This window comes from Heterocephalus glaber, unplaced genomic scaffold (genome assembly GCF_053883595.1).
Source record: "Heterocephalus glaber isolate CG9 unplaced genomic scaffold, H.glaber_assembly_v1.0 deba00000937, whole genome shotgun sequence".
NCBI lineage: Eukaryota > Metazoa > Chordata > Mammalia > Rodentia > Bathyergidae > Heterocephalus > Heterocephalus glaber.
In genome coordinates, this window is record NW_028258173.1 from 3707541 (window position 1) to 3730020 (window position 22480).

Consider the following 22480-nt stretch of genomic DNA (forward strand, 5'->3'; position numbering starts at 1 on the left):
TTGGATGCTATTGTAAAAGGAATTGTTTCCCTAATTTCTCTCTCAGTGAGTCTGCTATTTATGTAAAGAAGGCTATTGTTTTTTGAGTGTTGACCTTATATCCAGCTACTCTCCTGAATCTGTCAATTAAGTCTAGAAGTCTTTTGGCCAAGTTTTTTGGGTCTCCTATGTAAAGTATCATGTCCTCAGCAAATAATGACAGTTTAACTTCTTCCTTTCCTATCTTTATTCCTTTAATTTCTTTCTCTTTTCTGATTGCTGTGGCTAATGTTTCTACAACTATATTGAACAGGAGTGGTGATAGTGGGCATCCTTGTCTTGTTCCTGATTTTAGCGTGAAAGTTTTCAGTTTTTGACCATTTAGTATGATGTTGGCTGTTGGTTTTTCATAGATAGCCTTAATCAGGTTGAGATAAAGACCTTCTATTCCAATTTTCTGTAGAGTTTTTATCATGAATGGGTATTGGATTTTGTTGAATGCCTTTTCTGCATCTATTGAGATGATCATATGGTTTTTGTCCTTGACTCTGTTAATATAGTGTATTACATTTATTGATTTACGGATGTTGAACCATCCTTGCATCCCTGGGATAAATCCGACGTGGTCAGGGTTTATGATCTTCTTGATGACCCTCTGTATTCTGTTTGGCAGTATCTTGTTGAGGATTTTTGCATATATGTTCATTAGGGAGATTGGTCTGTAGTTCTCTTTTTGGGTTGGGTCTTTCCCTGGTTTTGGAATCAAAGTAACACTTGCTTCCAGGAATGAATTTGGAAGCCTTGCTTCCCTTTCAATTTCCTTGATGAGTTTAAAGAGTAATGGTGATAGTTCTTCTTTAAATGTCTTGTAGAATTCAGCAGTGAAGCCATCACAGGACCTGGGCTTTTCTTTGTTGCTAAGTTTTCTTATTACATTTCAAGTTCACTCTTTGTAATTGGGGTGTTTAGAATTTCTATATCTTCTTCATTTAACTTTGGCAGTTCATAATGTATCTAGGAATCTGCCCATTTCTTCTGTATTTTCCATTTTATTAGAGTATGGGTTCTCAAAGTAGGTATTGATGATCCTCTGGATTTCTGCTGGGTCTGTTGTGATTTCACCTTTTTCATTCTTAATCACATGGATTTGAGCCTTTTCTTTCCTTTTTGTGATAAGGTTGGCTAAAGGTTTATTGATTTTATTTATTCTTTCAAAAAACCAACTCTTTGATTCATTAATTCTTTGTATCATTCTCTTAGTCTCCATTGCATTGATTTCTGCTCTGAGCCTTATAATTTCCTCTCTTGTACGAGCTTTGGGTTTGTTCTTTTTCTAGGAGCTTGAGGTTCTTCATTAGGTTATTTATCTGAGTTCTCTATGTTTTCCTAATATGGGCACTCACTGCTATGAATTTCCTTGCTAGAACTGCTTTCGTTGTGTCCCATAGATTCCTGTATGTTGTATTGGCATTATCATTTACTTGTAGAAACTGTCTAATTTCTTTTGGTTTTTTTGTACCAGGGATCGAACTCGGGTCCTTGTGCTTGTGAGGAAGGCAGCGGAACCACTGAGCTAAATCCCCGGCCCTGTCTAATTTCTTCTTTAATTTCTTCTGTGACTCATTGGTTGTTCAGGAGGGTGTTATTCAATTTCCATGTGTTTGTGGGAGTTTTGCAATTTTTTATGTTACTGATCTCCAATTTTATTGCGCTATTGTCTGATAACATACAGGGGGTAACTTCAGTTCTTTTACATTTACTTATACATGTCCTATGAGCTAGCATGTGGTCTATTTTGGAGAATGACCCGTGTGCAGCTGAAAAGAATGTGTATTCTGATTTTGTGGGGTGGAACACTTTGTAAACATCTATTAAGTTCATTTGGTCAGTAGCTTGGTTCAGTTTTAGAATTTTGTTGTTAATTTTTTGTCTAGATGATCTGTCTATTTGTGATATTGGGGTATTGAGGTCCCCCACTACAATTATATTAGTGCTTATTTGGTTTTTCATGTCCATTGATATTTGTTTTGTACACTTAGGGGCATTCATATTTGGTGCATATATATTTAGGATTGTCATCTCTACCTCTTGGATTGTTCTCTTCACAAGGATGTGGTGACCGTCTTTGTCTCTCAATTAGTTTTGGTTTGAAATCTACTTTGTCTGCAAGTCAGATTGCTACGCCTGCTTTTTTCTGGGTTCCAGTCACGTGGAGAACTGTTTTCCATCCCTTTAAGTCTATGAATTTCCTTTTGAGTTAGGTGTGTTTCTTGTATACAGCGTATTGCTGGATTTTGCTTAAGTCTGTTTGTTTTGATTGGTGAATTGAGGCCATTAACATTGATAGTTATAATTGACAGATACTGACTCATCGTTGTCATGATGTTTTACTGTTGTTGGCTCTTTTATTTCTTACTTTTTTTCCCTTTCCCTTTAGTGTCTTACTTTGCCTGGTGGCTTCCTTCTCTTGGGCCTCATGGAGTTGTGACCTTCATTGTCTTTTTCTAGGATATTGCTTAGAATTGTTTGGAGTACTGATTTGGTGTTCATGAAATTTCTCAGGTGTTCTTTGTTGTGGAAGTATCTAATTTCCCCATCAATTTTGAAAGATAATTTTGCAGGATACAACAGTCTAGGTTGGAAGTTATTTTTTTTTAGGGCTTGAAATACTTCACTCCAGGCTCTCCGTGATTTAAGGGTTTGTGTTGAGAAGTCTGCCATGATTCTGATGGGCTTTCCTTTGTAGATGATTTGTTTCTTTTCTGATTTGTTTCTTCTGTTGGATTTCTGGGATCTTGACTATTATATGTCTAGGTGTAGATTGTTTTTCGATCATGGCTAGTTGGAGTTCTATATGCCTCACTTATCTGTATGTCCAATTCTCTACCTCTGTCTGGGAAGTTTTCTACTATTACTTCTGTGAACAGTTTTTTTTATGTGAATTGTACTTTCTCCTGTGTTTTTGTGGACTCCTATCAGTCTTATGTTACTCTTCTTTGCATCAAAGAGCACCTGCTGGAATGATTTCTCGTGGTCTCTTACTATTTTTAAGAAATCTCTGTTTTCATGGTCCTTAAGTGTGATCCTGTCTTCTGTATCTGATACTCTATCTTCACATTCCCTTAATCTACTGTGAATGCTTTCAATGGAGTTTTTAATCTCCTGGATATCTATTTGAATTTATTTCATGTATTCCATTTCTTCCTTATGTTGGGTGATCGTGGTTTCCATTTCTTTCTTATGCTGTGCGTTCATGGCTTCTGATCTCATCTATTTTTTTTTATCTGTCTCTGTTCCAGAGCCTCTAATCATGTCTTTCACTCTGCTCACCATCTCTGTAGTTACCTGGCAAATTATTTCTGCTTTGAATTTTTCTAGAGCCTCATTCATCTGTTTTATTACTTCCTGTGCTATCAGTTCAGGGTGTCCAGGTGGTTGATTATCAGACTTTTCCACCTCCTTTCCCCCAGAATTTGCCTTTTGTGGGGTGGAAGTCTGAGTTTGTGCCTTGCTTAAATATCTTCTCATTTTTGTTTTTGGTACTGTCCTTGGTTTAGTTCCTGGGTTGATACTTTGAAGTTGCTTATTGTAAGTATCTTTGTTGATGTATTTAGAACCCTTATGGAATGATTACTTCTCAGAGGTGTCTTCCAAGTATAGCTGGCCTTTAGGTTTTGAGTCTCTATTGGCTCTGAGGCTGTCTCATTTTCATTATACCAGGAAGGACAACTGATTAGATCAATCACAACACCTTAGCCCAAGCGATACAATCAGCAACACAGTAGCATCAGGTACCTCTTAGAAAATGACAGTTTGTGGTAGTTATTAATCTATCACCTTTAACTGTGTGAATTAGATCAAAATCAAGGACCAACCCAACCTATGTTTATAGTGAATAAACTCTTCAATATAGCAACTTTACCCTTTGGGATAGGGAGTTAGAAGGAGTTGGGGAAGGAGGGATAGGTAGGTAGAAGGATAGGGGAAGGTTAGCAGTGAGGCCTGAGGACACAGGTGAGAGAAAGAAAGAGAAGAAAAGAAAAATAAAGAAGAAATATGAATTAGGGCCAGAACAGGAACACAAAGGGAGATTGAACAATTTGGAGCAGCAAGGGAGCAAGGTAGAGAGAGAGAAAAAGAAACGAGAAAAGAAAGAAAAAAGAGAAAAATAAAAAATTTAAAAGAGTGGAAAAAGAAGAAAAAAATTAAAAATAAGAGCAAAAAAATAGTGGTAATTTTGAAAATAACAAATAAAAGATTGAAGTGAAGGGCCCCCTTCAGGGTATGTCTCTGCTGTCACAATAGACAACGTGGGCAGCAGTGTGCATTTATAAGTCAGTGAGTCTCAGTAAGCCAGTCACAGACCCGTGAGATTCAGCCAGATTTCTGGCTGCAAGTCCCAAGCTGAGCTCCCTGTCCTCCTGCAGGTTTGAACTGTGCAAGGTTCTATTGCAGGTTGCAGCTGCCCTTCCCCTGAAGATAGTCCAGGTTCCGATGGGAGGTGATGAGCCCTCCAACTTACCAAGCACGGTGGTCTGGTGTGTTATTGCAGAGATTCTCTTCACTTTTCCAGTGGGCTTCAGTTTTCATCAGGGAGCCTGAGAGAGGCCCTCTCTCTGTTGTTCACTTCTGCAGCTCAGGACAATGGCCTTTATGTCCCCCTGTGCCTCTGTAGTGTGGAACCAGGTAGCTGCACAGTCAAGAGGCCAGAAGTGGGGTGGCACGGGTGGGGGGGGTGCTCTGTTGTTGCAGGTGCCTGTGCGTCTCCGCAGGCAGCTGGTGAGCATGCCCAGGGGTCCTCACCGGCTCCTGGTCACAAGTGCGGGTGATGTAATTGTTAATGGCACCCACCTTTAATTTCAGAAATGTCTCCCTGTGGATGATAAATAGTGCAGTCACTTTCCCCAAGGAGTGAGTCAAATGCATTTGGTGCTTCAGTAGTTAAATATCTATTTTAAGGAATTTAAGACATACCTCTTCATTCATTATTTCCTTTTTTAGTAAACAGTGTTATTTGCTATACTAGCTTGAGAAAAACAGAAATCAAGTGGAGGACAGTGTGGTGTGGGCAGGTCTGCCCTCCCACACTGCGGTTTCGAGAGAAGCTGAAATTGGCTCACATGGCCCTGGGGGCAGCTTTTCTGCCATGGCACAGCCCTGTCCTGTGGGCAGCCAAGCCTGTAAATACCCTGCTGAGCCCAAATAGGGAGACAGCTCTTACAAGGGCCACTTCGATTCCCTCTTGGAGAATAGAAACTGGGAATTATACCAGAAGTAGAGCACCACAAGGTGGAGCAGAAGCTGCAAGTCACAAGGGCCCAAACAGCAGGGGACATGAGAGGCCATGGCAAGGACTAAGGGACGGGGGAGAGAGAGAAACTGTTACTGAGGAAGAAGGAAGAGGGTGGGACAAAGCCACTGCCCCCAAGGCACAGCAGCACCATGATCCCCTTCAGGGCGTGCGTGGAGACAGTGGGCATGCATGTGTCCCACTCAGTAATGGCGACCTGGCCAGTGCCTAGCAGGTCAGGCTTCTTGCAGAGCTGCTGCAGGACTGGCATTTATACCCAAGATTGCTGGAGGGAGAAGAGATGGGGAGTCTGCCTGGAGCAAGGTGCAGCCGTAGCTAGACCTTTGGTAAGTTGCATAGCCCTTTTGGGTACTAGTGTTTACATCTATGAGCTGGGGACTGGAGGGGATACTCATCCCATGGGAGCTTTCAAGATTAGACAGGTTAGGCCTTATCAGTCTGGGCACAACCTAAGCACACAGCAAGAGCCACCTCACAATGACAGTGCCCAGGTACCACTTGTTCTCCTTTTACTTGGCCCTCATCAGTATAAATAATGAGTTACTGAGTCCCTTACTTCATACCAAGAACACATGAGAAGCTATATTTGTATTCTGCAATTCTATTTCTAAGAATTTTTCTTTGGAGATAATTAAAGGGATATGCCAGAATGGGAGCACATGGATATTGGGATTGGCAGAAAAAATGGAAATCACATGAAAGTCTTATGATAGGGGGTTGGTTAAATATTACATTAGACTCTGAATATAAAAAAATTTGATAGATGTCCATTTATAATTGTGGAAAAAAATATTTGTTAGAAAAAGGTGATTATAAAGCAGCATGCAAAATATCCAATTTTGTATTTGTATCGTGTCATAAATGTGTATTTCCTGTGTGTGAGAAATTATATGTATGCGTGTGTGTGTGTGTCTTTGTATATAAAATAGGTAATAAAAGTCTGGAAAATAAAATGTCATCAGTGTTTATTACTAGAGGACAGGATTAAAGTATTTTTTACCTTTATTACTGTTTTCTACTTTTTTTTTTTGATACCAGGTATGGAAATCAGGATCTTGCACTTGCAAGGCAGGCGTGGTGCTGCTGAGCTAAATCCCCGGCCCTGTTTTCTAATTTTTAACCATGAGTTTTTATCAGTATAGTAAAATTATGCAGAAAGAACATTATGATGCAACATATTAGCAATTATGTAGAGAATTCCACCCAAAGCGACTTACAGATTGAAAATAGTCACCATCAAAATCCAGTAGCTTCAGGATCATTTCAGTTGGCTGGGCATGGTAGCACACGCCTGTAGTCCCTGCACTCAGGAGGCTGAGGCAGGAGGATTGCTATGAGTTCCAGGCCAGCCTGGGTTATGTAGTGAATCCAAGGCCAGCCTGAACTGCACAGTGAGACCTTGTCTCAAGAAAAAAAAAAAAAAAATCATTCCAGTTAAGAAGAGCAACTTGGCTTACTGTACAGTCAGATTAAGGAGCCACATAAACCCCAGGCAAGCAATTTATTTGTTCTTTTCTTCCTTTGTAAAAACTTGTTCTTAGGAACTACTCTAATCTGATTCTAGATAGTGTTACTTCTCCTAAGGATATATTCATTTTAAATAAATGAATATGGACTGAAAAAATGACTTTCTTCCCAGAGATAGAAAAAATAAAATTCATAAGGAGCCACAAAAGATCCCTTAATCATCAGAGTATTTGTGCAAAAAGAATAAATCTGAAAGTATCATGATATCTGACTTTAAGACATACAACAAAGAGATAGTGGTGAAGACAGCATGCTATTGGCATGAAAACTGACATACAGGCCAACGAAACAGAATGGGGAAGCCAGAAACTATGCATATACAATCAGCTGATTCTGACAAAGGCACCAAAAACAAGTTGGAGAAAGGCCAGTCTCTTCAATAAACAGCTTTAGGAAAACCGGATATCCATGTGCAGAAGAATGGAATTTGACCCCATATCTCACTGTATAAAAAAAAAATCAATCCAAAATGGATCAAAGATTAAATGTAAGACCTGAAACTGCTAGAAAAAAACATAGGGGAGGGCCGGGGATGTAGCTCAGTGGCACTGTGCCTGCCTGGCAAGTGCAAGGCCCTGAGTTCAATCCTCGGTACTAAGCAAAAAATAACAAAACAAAAACAAAAAAACATAGGGGAAACATTTAAAAAGCATTGTTTTAGGTAATTTTTTGGATACGACCCTAAAAGCATAGGTAACAAAGGCAAATAGACAAATGGGATGACACACTAAAAAGCTTCTGCACAGTAAAGGAAATAGTCAACAGAGTGAATAGACAAAGAGTGAGAGAAAATATTTGCGAACTATTCAGGAATGAATATCTAGAGTATATAAGGAATTCAAAAAATAAAACTTGAATAATCCAACTTAAAAATGAGCAAGTGATCTAAATAGACATTTCCCAAAAGAAGATATACAAATGGCCAACTGTATTAAAAATACTCAACATCACTAATCATAAGGACAATACAAATAAAACACAAAATAAGATAATCATCTTTTTTTTTTTTTGGTACCGGGGATCGAACTCAGGTCCTTGTGCTTGCGCAGCAGGCGGCGAAACCACTGAGCTAAATCCCTTGCCGAGATAATCATCTTAATCATCTTGGGCTGGGGATTTAGCTCAGTGGTTCCACTGCCTGCCCTGCAAGTTCGATCCCCGGTACAAAAAAAAAAAGATAATCATCTCAACCCAGTTAGAATGGCTTTTATCAAAAGACAAAAAATACCAAATGCTGGCAAGAATGTGGAGAAAGAGAACCTGATACAACCTTGGTGGGAATGTAAATTAGTACAGCTATTACGGAAAACTATATGGAGATTCCTTAACTAAAAATAGAACTGCCATCTGATCTAGCTGTTCCTACTTCTGGGTATGTATCCCAAGGAAATGAAATCAGTATACCAAATAAACACCCAAATTTGGACATATATTGTAGCACTGTTCATAATAGCCAAGATAGGTAATCAACTGAAGTGTTTATCAACAAAGAATGGCTCAAGAAAATAGGGTATATACACAATGGAACATGATTTAGCTATAAAAAGAATGAAATCCTGTCATTCATGGCAACATATATGAAATGAGAGGGCATTATGTTAAGTGAAATAAGCCAGGCACAGAGTGTTTGTTCTTACGCATGTGGAACCTAGATAGAATGGTGGTCACTAGAGGTTAGGAAGGGTTAGGGGAAGAGGGGCAGATACCAAAATACAGTTAAATAGAAGTATTTCATAGCATAGTTTACAAGTTATTACAAATATTATAAAGAAAGGTAAAAAAGGAGTTCAGTTTCCCAACACAAAGAAATGATACATGTTTAATGAGAGGAAACTGCCAGTTATCCTCACTGGGTCCTCACACATTGTAGGCATGTATGAACTTTCACACTGTGCTCCATAAATAGCTCCAGCTATGTGTCAATTGAAAATAAGACAAAGGACATTAGAATGGACATAAGATTGAACTTACATTGATTGAGAGATTGGTCTTTGGATATTTATTTATTTATTTATTTATTTGCTTCTAAAACCTGCCTTTTGCTTTTAGCTTATGACCTCATAACATACTGTAATGATTGTGATCTTAGTCATTCTCTTGGGAAATGTGCTGTTCTCATTGTGAGCAGAACAGGGGTTTTGAGTGATTGTGTTTTAAGAAAGTACTGGAAAGCGAAGAGGAAACTCGCAGTTAGCTCCATCCTTTGCTTTGGTGAGTCTGGAAAAAACTGAAGCACTGTCGCTGAACTTGGTTGATGTCGAGGTGGTTAACCTGCTGGAAGGTGCTTGGGCATGACTTCAGGAACTAGGCTGTGGCAGTGACTGACAGTGAGGAGGCGGCAGGCTGACTGGCCTGGGCGTGGCCAGCCATTCCTCCCTCAGTTCAGGAAGCAGCTCTGAGCTGTCCTGTGGCTGGACAGCCCCACCCAGCCAGTCTGTAAACTTCCCCTTGAGTTAGCGACACCTTTCCTTTGAAGGCCAGACAGACAGACCTTTCTGTGTCCTGTTGGAGAGCAAGATGGTCCTTAAAACTGAAGCGGAGGATGGTGAGTGCCAATCCCAGACCAGGACCAAGGTGGCCTGAGGCTCGTGGAGTGGAGTTCCGAGGATCCTCTTCTATCCCTGTGTGAAAACCTGGGAGGACAGCTCTGTTGGGCCCTTTGGGGAAGAGTTAAGGACCAACCTGAACTCTGGTTTTTACCTTGTTCTTTTCAGGAGGAAGAGCGCAGAGTGCTGAGTGTTAGCAGGCCGAGGCAGGGGTGGGGGTGGGGGTGGGGGGGCACAGTATGTTTCGAAACCTTTTAAGCGCCCCATCTCCCGTCAGCTCCAAGGCTGGTGTTTCTTGGTGGTGCTCGGCCTCCTGCTTGGTGACACGTTCATCCTCTGTCTGAATAGCAGTGGGTCAGAAGGTCTGGGAACTGCATACCTCTAAAATGAGCCTGAGCTAAAAAGTAACCACATTAGACTAGATTGAAAGTGCCAGCCGGGGATTTAGCTCAGTGGTTCCCCCACTTACCTCGCAAATGGAAGGTCCCAAATTCGATCCCCAGTACCAAAATAAAAAAAGTACATAATAGATTGAAAATGCCAGTGAGATATGGGGTAAATAGTAGTCATTTTTGTTAAATGTAGCCAAGGGGAAATTTGATCTTCCTCTTTCGGTGTTAGGTGAAGACCGAAGCCTCGGAGCCTGCAAAGCTTCACCTCACCCACGCTGTAAATCCGGATGCTGTGAGTCAGGAGACGCCTGACTCTGGCTTCTGATCCCAAAGACTGCTGAAGATGAGCTTAGAAGGCTGGGCTGAGGGCAGAAGAGCCGTGTGGACATGTGTATGTCACAGTGACACCTTAACACTAGTGTTTTAGTGCCATAGGACAAGCTAGAGGAAAGTGTATGCTGGCTTGTAGCTCATAATGAATGATATGATTAAGTTTGAAATAGAAATGAGGCTACGTTTCAAAGTAGATTTCAGGAAAATTATAATAAATTCTGGGAGTCCCTTTTATGCTTTTCTTTCTTTGGTTCAAGTGTATTTAATCCTTTGGAGCCCACAGCTAATATGAGAGATACAGACTCACTCTGACATGTTAAGGGTAACACCTGACCCACAACCTCCAAGTCTCCTCGAACTGCAAATTACCTTGGACAGTGTCCATGGGGCACTTTGGAAAGCTATGCCATGTGTGAAAGAGTTTGGAGAGAGACGCACAGGTGTTTATAATAATCCTTTTGCATTTGAAGAAGGGGACAATAATGAGATTTGATTCCAGGTCAGGGCTGGACTACCCAGTTGGGAAGTTTTGTGTCTGAAAGGTGAGTCCAAGCTAGCCAAGGTCTCGAGTTCAAAGGGAAATGATGAAGACACTGTAGTGGTTATGCAGGACAGTAGATGTGAGAGCCCCTGGAGGGACAGCAGTGACTGGTGGTCACCATGCCATTTTCTTATGCTTACTTGCTGCTCGTCCTTCTAGTGAGCCTGGCTTCAGACCCGCCCAGGAGATGTGGTTCAGCAGTCACTTCAAGGGCTGAATCAGAAGGGTCACATGTCCTTGACTAGAAACTTTAAAAGTCAGCATCAGCTGCCCTGTGTGTGTGCTTGGCCTCAGCGGGTCCCCAAGCTCCCAGGGGAGGGAGCGGTGCAGGTGATCATGGGGCCCCTCAGAGCTGCTTCTGCCAGGTTCACTGTCCTGGAGTTCACGCCTAAGCAAGGCGGAATGAGGGTCTTTGAGAATATTCTCAGAGAAGTCAGATTCTTTTCCTGCTGCAGAATCTCAGACCTACAGTCCTCACATTGAAAGTGTTACCCTTTATCTCCACCCTTACCTGGTGCCTACCTCCACCCATTTTCATGCCAGAATTGTAAGTGAAAATTAACCAGTGCAATTAATGGGGTGATTTTTTTGTTTTTTTTGGCACCACGGATCGAACTCGGGACCTTGCGCTTGCAAGGCAGGCGCTGGGACCACTGAGCTAAATCCCCGGCCCAAGGGGTGATGTTTTCTTAACTTCCATAAATTGGGTTTTTAGTTAAGCTTTTTTTTTTTTTTTTTTTTTTTAGCGATACCGGGGATCCAACACAGGACCTTGCACTTGTGAGGCAGACAAGGTGCCACTGAGCTAAATCCCCGGCCCTAGTCTCATCTTTCTAATGTTCAGTCCCAGTTGAATTGCCATTAACCCTCTCTCTGGGATGGAACTCAAGCTCCTTGGTGTGGACCCCAAGGCCCTTCACAAACAGGCCCTGACATGTGGCATGCTCACTGTCCCCAGGCTCCTTACCTCGACTGGGACTGTCCGTTCCCTCTGCTTCTCCATCTGGGCAGCTCTGGCTCAGAGGCTGGCATCTCTGCAGCCTCTTGGCACGTCCTGCTGTTTTCTGAGTCCTTGATGTGTGCGGCTGCTGTGACTGGGTTGCCGCTTACCTGGCGCTCCCAACTGGCTGGGCAGGGACTGGAGCTATTTAAGACCCAGCTCCAAGCACAGGCTGCTTCCATGGCAGATGCTCAGCAAATATTGGCTGCAATTGAATCTGTAGATTTCAGTAGGAGAATAAAGAGCTGAGCTCCAGGCAGGGACTGCAAGTCAGAACTTTTCTCTCTCTTCTCTGCGAGAAGCTTACCTTATATGACTTATTTACACTCATGGAGTCTTATGCCTCATCTTTAAGCTGGAGGGAACGGTTCACTGTCAGGAAATATGCAGAGCCCATAGTTTAGCTTTATTGTCAAGTTTTCAAAAAGTGACATGGAAAAACATAAAGCCATAAGATACTATGTAGATTTAAAATGGTAATTGTTTATAGGAAAATAGGCCAAATAGAATTAAGTATAGTGGCTCTGCAATAAGACATTGGGTTTTCAGGTTGCACCTAAAATAACTCACCTTGAGTTAGCTTGTGCCCCATTACTCTGTTTCTGAGTTCCAGGTGATCATGTAACCTCGTTTTAGGTTGAAGTGTTAGCGGAAGACCTGGGGTGCTTTAGCTCTAAAGTAATACCCTGTAGATAGTTTTACTCACTTCCTTACAGATTTTGGAGTTTGCAGAATAAAAAATGGTCACATCTTTATTTTTAAGCAGGAACATGTTTGGCATTGTACAAAGTACATACCAGAGTAAGAACCCTGCCACCATCTGCTGTGACATTTCTGAAGTGGCCTTGCTCTGGCTTGATATTACAGGCTTCCAAACTGGGGACATATGTGTACAGTGTCATACAGAGGTTTAGAACTGGCTTTTCTTTTTGGTAAAGAAGAAGAAGAGAAATAAGGGCTTGGATTCTGTGCCTCTGAAAAGTTTACCTTTATCCATTGTCTGAGGGTTTCTACAGCCTCCCAAGTTTTCCCCTTTGTAATGGAATATAAATGTGTGGGACTGGCTCCACGTGGTCAAGACCCACGATTCAGTTAGAAAGTTTGTGGCAGGCAGCAGGTGGCATTTTCTAAGAAGCCAGTGTTGGTGGGAAGGAAAGGCAGGTATTTTAGGTGTTGGCAGCCTTAGGTGTGGGGTCCTGAGCCCTTGTTGGCCTGCAGAATGGTCACCTGAGGTAAGGACAAAGCTGGGATCTGCAAGTCCAGATGGAGTTGGGGGCAGTGGCCCTGGGAGCAGGAGGCACCCCACTTTTCAGCCAGTTCTCCTTGTTGCTTCAAAAGGCCCACTAGAATATATGTGTGGTGGGGGCTGACAAAACCTAGGTCTATCAGAGACAGAGGGCTCGCCCTTCTGGAGGTATTTGGGAGTATCCATCTCATTTCCCCTTGTACCTTGGTAAGCCTCCAAAAGCTGCTTCATTGAGTGCGCAGTGTTCTGATGTCTGCTCTTCCTTCTGTCTGTCATTAGTGCAGCTAAGATTTCCTTTTTTGGAAGGGCCTTTGTAACTTCTGCCATTTTCTGCTCACCTTCTGAGGAACTTCAGTTTGGGGGACTGTTATGTGACTTCATTGTGTAGCCCGACTGTGAGGTGATTCGCTGGAACAGAGTCACTAACAGCAGTGTAGACACGGATCTCTAGAGCTCGAGAGTACCTTTGGAGTTATGCAGCCCAGCCCTGGTCAGCTCCAAAGGGGGCCTCTCTGAGCCTGCATCAGCCAGGAATACGTTAGCCCGCCGCTGCTGGGATATGATCATCCCGTGCCTGATACATGTGGTGGTTAACCGTGATTGTTGACTTGACCGGGTTAAGAGATGCCTAGCAGGTTAGTGAAGCACACTTGGGCTGTGTCTGGGTAGGTTATGGGGAGTGACCTTGGCCACAATATCTGGTCCCTGTCCCCTTCCTCCCTGGCTCTCTCCCTGCTCTGCTGTCCAGCCACCAGGAAATGAGCAGCTTTATTCCACCGCACTGTTCTGCCATGATGTTTTTCCCAGCACGCCATGAACCAAACCTCTGAAATTATGAGCCAAATTAAACCTCTTCTCCTTTAAGTTGTGGCTGTCAACTGTTTTGTCCCAGTGACGGGAAAGCTGACCGGTACAATAAGTTACCAGTTGGCTTTTCCTTTTGCTCCTCCCTACACAGATGTTTGGCTCTGCAGACTGAGGTGATGGGCTACGAGAGCTACAGAGGAGCAGCGCCAGTCTTGGGTGTGGGCTGGGTACTAAGACCCGCCCAGCACTTTCCTTCCTTGAAAAAAGAAGGACATAGTCTCTCTTTTTTAAAATTTATTTTATTGGTACATTGTAGGTATACAGTATAATGACATTCATCTTTGGAAATTTGAGCCTTTACATCACCTCTCTTGGTTCTTATTTTTCCCCCTTCCCCTGCCCGTCCTTCAACCTCTCCATCCTCCCTATTTACAAAGACGTTGTTTCCATTTTTTCATTTTCTCATACTAATTCCATTCCCTTCTTTCCTTTCGCCTGCCCCTCCCACTTCCCCTTCCCCTTTGCCCCTTTTCTTCCTATTTCACATTACCTATTATACCTTTTATTCCTTATTTACACTTTCATTTTCTCACACTAGAGAAACTATTCGGTATTTACATGTGTGTCCTATTTATTTCACTTAAAAGTATCGCCTCAATGCGCATCCATTTAGCTATAAATGTCTCTAATTTCTCATTTTTTATGGCTGAGTAGTACTCCGTTTTATTAAAAACCCACATTTTCTTTATCCAGTCTCCAGTTGATAAGCAATTGGGCTGCTTCCAAGTTTTAGCTATTACAAATTGTGCTGCTATGAACATGGGCGCACATATATCACTGTGGTATGATTCTTTTAATTCTTTAGGGAAGATCCCCAGCGGTGGAATAGCGGGGTCAAATGGGACTTCCAGTCCTAGTTCTTTGAGGTATCTCCATACTGATTTCCACAGTGGTTGCACCAGTCTACACTCCCACCAGCAGTGGAGCAGGGTTCCTCTTTCCCCACAGCCCTGCCAGCATTTGTTATTGGTTGATTTCATGATAGCACCCATTCTTTCTGGGGTGAGGGTCAGCGTTGTTTTCATTTGCATCTCTCAAATGACCAGTGATGTTGAACATTTTTTCATATATTTATTTGCTATTTCTACTTCTTTGTCTGAGAAATGTCTGTTCATTTTAGATGCCCATTTTTGGATTGGGTCTTTAAATTTGGGAGGTCTGGTTTTTTTAAGTTCTTTATAGATTCTAGATAGTAGACCTTTCTCTGAGGAACAGCAGGTGAACATTTTTTCCCACATTGTGGGTTGTCTCTTCACACTGTTGGTGGTTTCTCTTGCAGTGCAGAAGCTTTTTAATAAGAAGAGATCCCACCTGTTGATTGTTTGTGCTAGTTCATGGGCAACTGAGGTTTTGTTCATAAAATCTTTTCCTACACCATTGTCTTCAAGAGTTCTACCTAACCTCTGTTCCAGCCAGTTCAGCATTTCTATTTTAATATTTAGATCTTTAATCCATTTTGATTTTAGTTTAGTGCATGGTGAGAGACATAGGTCTAGTTTTAAGGACATAGTCCCTTGCCTGTATCTTGTTCTTTACAGAGAATTCATAGAAGCTCAACACCTGACCTCAGAAAGATCCCTGCATTTCTTTTCCAAGTTAATGGCTGCCCCTGAGTCCTCTCTCTCCCCTGGGGTCTGAGCCTCTTTCCCTTTGTGTTTTTGCTAAGAGTCAGGATTCTGGGTCAGAGAATGATGTTGAAGGGCCCTCTGTGCAGCCACAGCCCTGTGGGAGTAGTTACACCAGGTTTCATGGGTGTCAGAACAGTTCAAGAAGGAACACTGCAACATTAGTCTGGGCAGATGTAAGTGGCTGGTGGCATTTCTGCCTTTTCTCTGGATAGAAAACTTAATACTGAATGTTGTGTGCATTGTGGATTCAGATACCCAGAATGGAAGGGAGGGAGGACTCAAAGCCTCCCTCCTGCTTGTAGTCCTTGATTTAGTGGTGTTCAATGTGTGCAGTTTCCAGTTTGTCCACCGATCATGTGTCATGCATGAGCAGAAGCTCTGACAGTGTTCTGAACCGTCCTATTTTAGTCTTAGCTTTGCAGAGCACCTCACTCTGTAATCACCATATATTGTTAATTTTCAGTTTTTACAATTTTGGTACCGTATCCATTAGGTAAATTCTTAAATATAATTTAAGATTTTAATTGAGTTTATATTTAAGAGCTTAAGAACCAAACTGTCAGATTCAAATAAAACTGTAACGTATGTGGGTAGTGCAAAAGTCAGTGCCAGTTCACGCTGATGGCAGCATGTAGGACTGTTGTGCACCCAGCCTTGACTGTCGTTTGCATCCCCACACATTTTGATGTCTGTCAGACTCGTGGAAAATGGTGTGTTGCTCATGCTAGCATTTGCACTCTTTAAAATTGACTGGGTGCGAGCATCCTCCTACGTCCTGACCTGGATCTCAAAGGTGCAAGCCTTTGCTTGCCTCCGGCCTCCCCCGCACTGACTCTCCTGGGCCTGCCCCTGCTGCTGTTCTGCTCTTTCTCTCTGTATCGTTTTCTTCCTGCCTGAGATGACCCAGTGCATAGAGCCAGCCAGGAGCAGCCACTTCAGAGATGAAGCCTGCTCTCCGGTGCTGAGCCCGGCCAGGAGGCTGAGGTCCCACAGTGCTGCAGCCTGGCCAGGACTCAGACAGCCGGGGCTCTCTTCAGCGTTCTCCCACTTCTCCTTGGTGCTTTCACTGCTCCTGTGCTTCTCTCAAACACGGTCCCAGGACAGCTCTGTTGTGGAAGAATGTCTGGTACTGGGAGTCAGTATTTCTTTTAATTTTTTTCTTTTTTTCAGTACCGATTGAATTCAGGACCTTGCACTTGCAAGGCAGGTGTGGTGCCACTGAGCTAAATCCCCTGCCCTGGGAGTCAGTATTTCTACTTTGAGGTAAGGGTAGAAATGACTTCCCCCCTGAGACCTTGAGGCTCTTCTTGAGCAAGAGCAGATGCTAGTTGATACTTCTACTTTTACCAGTCATTTTGTTGTTGTTGTATTTTGGTACCAGGGATGAAACTTGGGTCCTTGTGGTTACGGGGCAGGCGGCAGAACCAAACTATCATTTTTAAATAGAATAGAGTAGAATGATAAAAACTTGAGAGGGAGGGAGGGAGGGAGACTGAGAACCTGATCATGGCCAGAGACTCTGCTCATTCTGCACCAGCGTTGGAGGAGGGGCCCGCTATTGGGGTGGGGCCAACACCTCTTGTGTGGAGAGGGTCTGTGAGCAGCATTGTGCATCCCAAGTTCGAAATGGCTGCAAATTGAAGGATACAAATTATGCCTCGCTCTGTGCCTGCCTCATCAGAAGTCCCTACAGAAAGCAGGTGACAGTGTCCATTTGCTCTGCACACGTATCAGAGAGTCACTGTGTGCTCCAGCTAACCCTTGTCCTAGACAGAGGCCGGAGGGTGAGAGTCAGCAGCATCTCTGGAGAATTAGTATCAGGGAAGGAAGCCATGCGCCTGAGAGGGCAGAAACACTTAGCTTTGCTTCCACTTCTGATGTTCTGAGCGCACCAGGCAAATGACTGTGTCCCTGTACTTTTCCTGCCTGACCCCTGGAAGCTTTCCAGTCCTTTTCTTCTCAGGCGCCTCCCTGCCGCTGCTTGCCCTTCCGGGAGTTCTCTCTGAATTGCACCCCCAGCTCAACAACAGAGTAGAATCAGCTGTCTGTGTCAAATTCAGAGGCACTAGCCGACTTCAGCTTGCCTTCCAGACTTTCCCCATACAGGCCGCCCTTCTGCCTCTGCTGTCCTCGCCTGGCCCCGATGCCCTCTCCTTCCCAGCACACCCTGAGGCTGAGCACCAGCCTTGGCCCTCGGTGGAGTTACCCTGGACTAATGTGGGCCGCTCTCTTCTTATCCCCTGGCACAGTAGCACCTTGCGGGCATGTTGATTGGGCGCTTCCTTCTTCCTTCAAAACGAATAGCGACACGTGAGCTCTTTGAGGGCAGAATCACATCTTACCAACTTTGCCAAGTGGTGTTCCCTCAAAAAAGGGGACATAGCTCTTGGGATTAGGTAAAGTTCTGGAGAATATTCACAATGTAAGACAGCAATGGCAAACTTTTTAGAGCTTTCAGTGATAACAGCTGGCTGCGGCACGTGCCGTAGATTCACCATCTCTGGGCTAAGGTAACAGTGAAAGGCGAGAGCTTAATTTCATGTATACACGAAATCCTCAGGGAACAGAGAAGTGCATAACCTGATGGCGAATTGCATGATGCAAACAAATTCAGAGGAGACAGTGACTGGAGAAGGCCTTCAGGTGACGGTGACCTGTGAAGCTGGGTGACGAGTGTGGCAGGAGTAACCGGGAGCTCTGTAGGGGTCAGGTCCTGGGTACCGTGAGGGCGGAGGAGCCGAAGAGAGGCTGCTTGGTGGTCCAGGCAGGGGAGACAAACTGGGGTCTGCTCTGGCGGGATGGGAGCTGGATCACTGTCCAGACGTGAGAGGGAAAGAGGAGGCCGTGGATGTGTCCAGCTGGGACTCTCAGTCCACATTTGTATCGCAAACTTGCAAGCTTAAGACAGAAGTTTCATAAATAATTTTAGGGTTTGTTTTTCACAGACTCAGTATGATTCTTTTAACTGAGTTCTACCATTCTGACACAGGAGTAAAATTATATTGTGGCTGTTTCTTAAAAGACAGATTGGAGCGAGACCAGAGTATTTGGGTCAGACCTGGTGGCACTGCCGTGGTGATGAGGATGTCCGTCCACATTGGAGCTGGGCTGAGAAGATCAAATGGAAGAGCAGGGCTTGAAGAAGAAGGGAACCTTCTCAGCCGGAGACTGGAAGGGAGGGTGGGGGGCAGTACTGCCCCCAGGGGACATTTGCAGATGTCTGCAGGCATTTTGGGGAGTCACACCTTGTGGTTGTGGGTGCTGCTTGCCTCTGGTGGGAACACACCCCCAGTGCCCGGGGAGGAAGCCCTCACCACAGAGTGGTCTGCGCCTCGTGTCAGCAGTGCCCAGATTGAGGAGCCCTGGTCTAGTGCATTAATTTACTGTTTTCCCTTCTAACTTGTTTGGTACTTGTTTGCAATTCTTTATATCTCTTCCCTGTTGTCAGGCAGTGCTTCTCTCAGTGTGGTCGGTAGTCACCTTGGGTTCTGTTTCACTGGGAAGCCTAGCCTATGGAATTTATATCTGGGGAATGGGGCCCCAAGTCTGGGTGTTTGACACGTGCCCCTGGTGACCTATCCTCTGAAGTCAGAGCCGCTGGGTGTGGGCGGTAGCTGTGCTTGTGGTCACTAGCCCTTGTCCTGTGTTAGCATCACCAAGATCAACTTGCCCGACTCATCTAACCAGGGCGGCCCAGACTGCCCACAGCAGCCTCTGGGCTGGCCTGCCTGCAGAGTCACAGGCACATCCTTGTCGGCAGAGGGGTTGGAGGATCCCATGTGGAGACAGAGTGTTCAACACCCCCCACACCAGGGTTGAAGAGGACGCTGCCTCTTGAGCCTCTTCAGGACGGTGTGAGTCGTCTGGCCAGAGCCACTTCGCCTGCTGGCCTGATGCGGGGCCAGGGGAAGAACAGCCTCTGCAGACCTGGCCTCTTGTTTGAGAGGGCCTCTGGAGTAAGGGTTAACATCCTCCCCGTGAGAGCAGCCATCAGGTTTTGCTTCTACAGGGGAAAAGAAAGCAAGTGCAGCCTATGAGCGAATGGTAGTGGTGCCTCCCCTCCCCCAGGAGGCCGAGAAGGGGCGGTGTGATTGCATTCATGGAAATGAGCCTGCAAGGAGCGGAGAGCACATACTGTGTCAGCCAGGCTGCAGCTCCAGCTTGGTGCCCCCATCCCCGGGGCCAAGCCAGCCTTCCCCACCAAGCTCCGCTCGCTCCCACCCGCGGCTGGGCTGCTTGGCTTTTGTCTCCTCCTGCAGCCTCCTCCCCTGCCCTTCTGTGCTGGCACTCACATGCTGTCCCTGCTCCAGCTCTCCCTGCACCCAGGGTTGGGGGAGCTCCAGGGAGCCTGGGCCTGTGGGATCGCTGCACAGAGCCACCATGGCCTCTGACGCGGAGAGCTGTGACCGGCCGAGGCTTTGATGTTGCTGCCCAGGGCTTGCCAGGACACTGGGGCCTCTCAAGAGGGGACTCGCCACGGGTAAGAGGCGGGGTGGATGGCGTGTGGAACCAGGTCTGCAGCTCCCTCTATTATGCAGTGTTGCCGGCAGCAGGAGCTGTGTGTGGAGCTGATTCTCTGCATGTCTGTTCTTGGGTTCCCGTCCTCTGCTTGTGAATAGGTAGTCAAGCATTTGGCATAGTTTCTTCTTGGACTGAAACTTAGGGATAAGCTAATAATCAATTTCTAGAGCCAGCTGTGGTGAGGTTAGAAGCAGGGTGGCAGAAAACAGAGGGACAAATTCAGGCTGAGAATCTCCCCTCTAGGCCTGCCCAGCTGGTTGGGAGATTTTTACTTACTCATTCTGGGCTTTGGAGCCCTTCCTGGATGTTGGCAGCCCTGGTTCCAGCAAGGCACATGGAAGGGAGTTGGAGATGTTCATCCAGTTTGATCCGAGGGGCCCTTTCCAGCTGCAGTATGAGGAAGAATGTTTAAGTGTACAGGAGAATTCAGGGTGGGACAAGGGGCCAGCACACAAATAGATTTTAGAACAGGTGACATGAGAGAAAGCTGACTTCTTAAAACCCCCACCAGACCTGTTTTGGAGACAGAAGGGGTGTGGTGGCCCAGCTGTGCAGAGTGACAGTGGCTGCAGCTGGCAGCAGTGCTTCATCCAGGAGACACAGCCCCTGGCCCTCGGAGGAGGGGCAAGCATGATCATTCAGGTCTTTGGTGGAGTGGGGAATTCCCAGACCCCCCGAGAGCTGAGGACCCTGCTTGTCTGCTGTCTCGGAGGCTGGTGCAGGAGCGGACTGCCCCTCACCGACTGTGGCCCGGCCCTGCCCAGACCCCAGATCCTCTTGGAAACAGCAGTGGTGACAGGCTTGACGCCAGGTGCTGGAGAAAAGCTACCACAAATCCCAGCTGTAAGGTTTTAGAAAAAGAAAAGGTCCCCACAATTATTACCTTTTAGCCGTTATTGAAAACAGATGTTAACTTTGTTTTTATAAACCACATTTTCAGGGTAAAATTTTATGACTTAGTTTGTTACCACCTTGAAATTTGACCTCATTTCCCTCTGGTTAGTTATTGAATCACAACATGCAAACTCAGTCTTGAGTTCTAGGATTTATTAGATAAGATTGTTGGTTCCCTACAAGAAAAGAGATAAATACCTTCACTTATAAGATAGTTTATGGAGCTTTTTTTTTTTGGTACCGGGGATTAAACTTGAGTCCATGCACTTGCGTAGCAGGTGGCGAAACCACTGCGCTAAATCCCCGGCCCTATGGAGCTTTTAAATATACATTCTTCTTCTTTTTTTTTTTTTTTAATATACATTGTTATTAAGAAGGGTTGGTATAGTGACATGCCCATCCCATGCATGAGGAAACAGGTGTGAGGAGAGGTTAGGTTTTGACCAAGGTCACAGAGAAGTCAGTGAAATCACAAGGATTGTTTGGACTCCTCCCTGTCTCACCCCTGGCCAGTGTCCCTTCTGAACTCACGAGGCCTGGTTGTCAGGGTAGTGGGTAGAAGACTGAAAACATGAATAAAGTCTTCCTTAAACATGCAGAATGTTAGCCAGCCGTGGCATGGTGTGCCTGTCATCCCAGCACTCTGGGAGGCTCAGGTGGGAAGATCACAAAGTTCAAGCACAGCCCAAGCAAATTAGTGACTTAGTGAGATCCTGTCTCACAATAAAAAAGGACTAGGGATGTATCTCTGTAAGAAGGCCCCACATTCAATCTTGAATGCATGCGCACACACACACACACACACACACACACACACACACACACAAGCAGAATGTGGCAATAACATTTCCATGGACTTCTAGGCAGGAGACTGTGTAGTTTTTGCCTGGAAAGAGTTTAAACTAAAATTGTCTAAATATCTGTATTGGCAGTTTACTAGAAGGCACCTCTGTCTCTGTGCTGAAAAACATTTATACTAACTGCATACTAATTTAATTCTTTTGGTTTGGCCGTGTGTGTAAATTCTTTTAAAAATCTCTTAGTTTGGAATTGGTTAAGTGCAAGTGGTGGTGAGATGTTTGAAGTGCTTCTCACAAAAGTCAAATCAGGGCCGGGGATTTAGCTCAATGGTTTCGCCCCCTGCTGCGCAAGTCCAAGGACCCAAGTTTGGTCCCCGGGACCAAAAAAAAAAGTCAAATCATAGTTTCTTGGAAAAGGGACTAAAGTTAGCAAAATTAGGAAGTTAAAATATACTGTTAGATTACTGTTTGTTTATTTATTTATTTATTTTTGGTACTGGGGCTCGAACTCCGGACCTTGTGCTTGGGAGGCAGGCAGGGGAACCACTGAGCTAAATCCCTGGCCCCTGTTTATTTTTAATTATGGTAAAATACATATAAAACATAAAAGAAAACACACTTTAATTATAAGTACACAGTTCAGTAGTTTTCAGTATATTCATATTGTTGTGTAGCAACCTCCAAAATTGTTTTATCTTGCAAAACAGAAGCACTGTCCCCATTAAACACTAACTCCCCATCCCTGGGCAGCCTCTACTCTACTTTCCGTCTATGAATCTTGTTTCTTGAGGTCCTGTGGCTGGAACCCAGGGCTTTGTGCATGTTAAGCAAGTGCTCTACCACTGAACTGCATCCTAACCCTAACTTCGGTCTTTATAAATGTGACTGCTCTAGG

At 44.6% G+C, this 22480-nt stretch overlaps 1 protein-coding gene across 4 annotated transcripts in view; it reads left to right on the plus strand.

Moving 5' to 3' along the window:
• Positions 1-22480, plus strand: part of Cyth1 (cytohesin 1) — a 101406-nt gene that overhangs the window by 39979 nt on the left and 38947 nt on the right. Inside the window, exon 1 of one of the 4 annotated variants that reach the window (XM_087208382.1) lies at positions 9128-9362. The exons of 2 other annotated variants lie outside the window; for them this stretch is intronic. In XM_087208382.1, coding sequence (XP_087064508.1) covers positions 9335-9362 — 28 coding nt within the window. In that variant the 5' untranslated portion in view covers positions 9128-9334. Of the gene's footprint in view, positions 1-9127; positions 9363-19294; positions 19851-22480 lie in introns of those variants that run through there. One more of the 4 variants, XM_021241292.2, reaches the window with a different exon arrangement.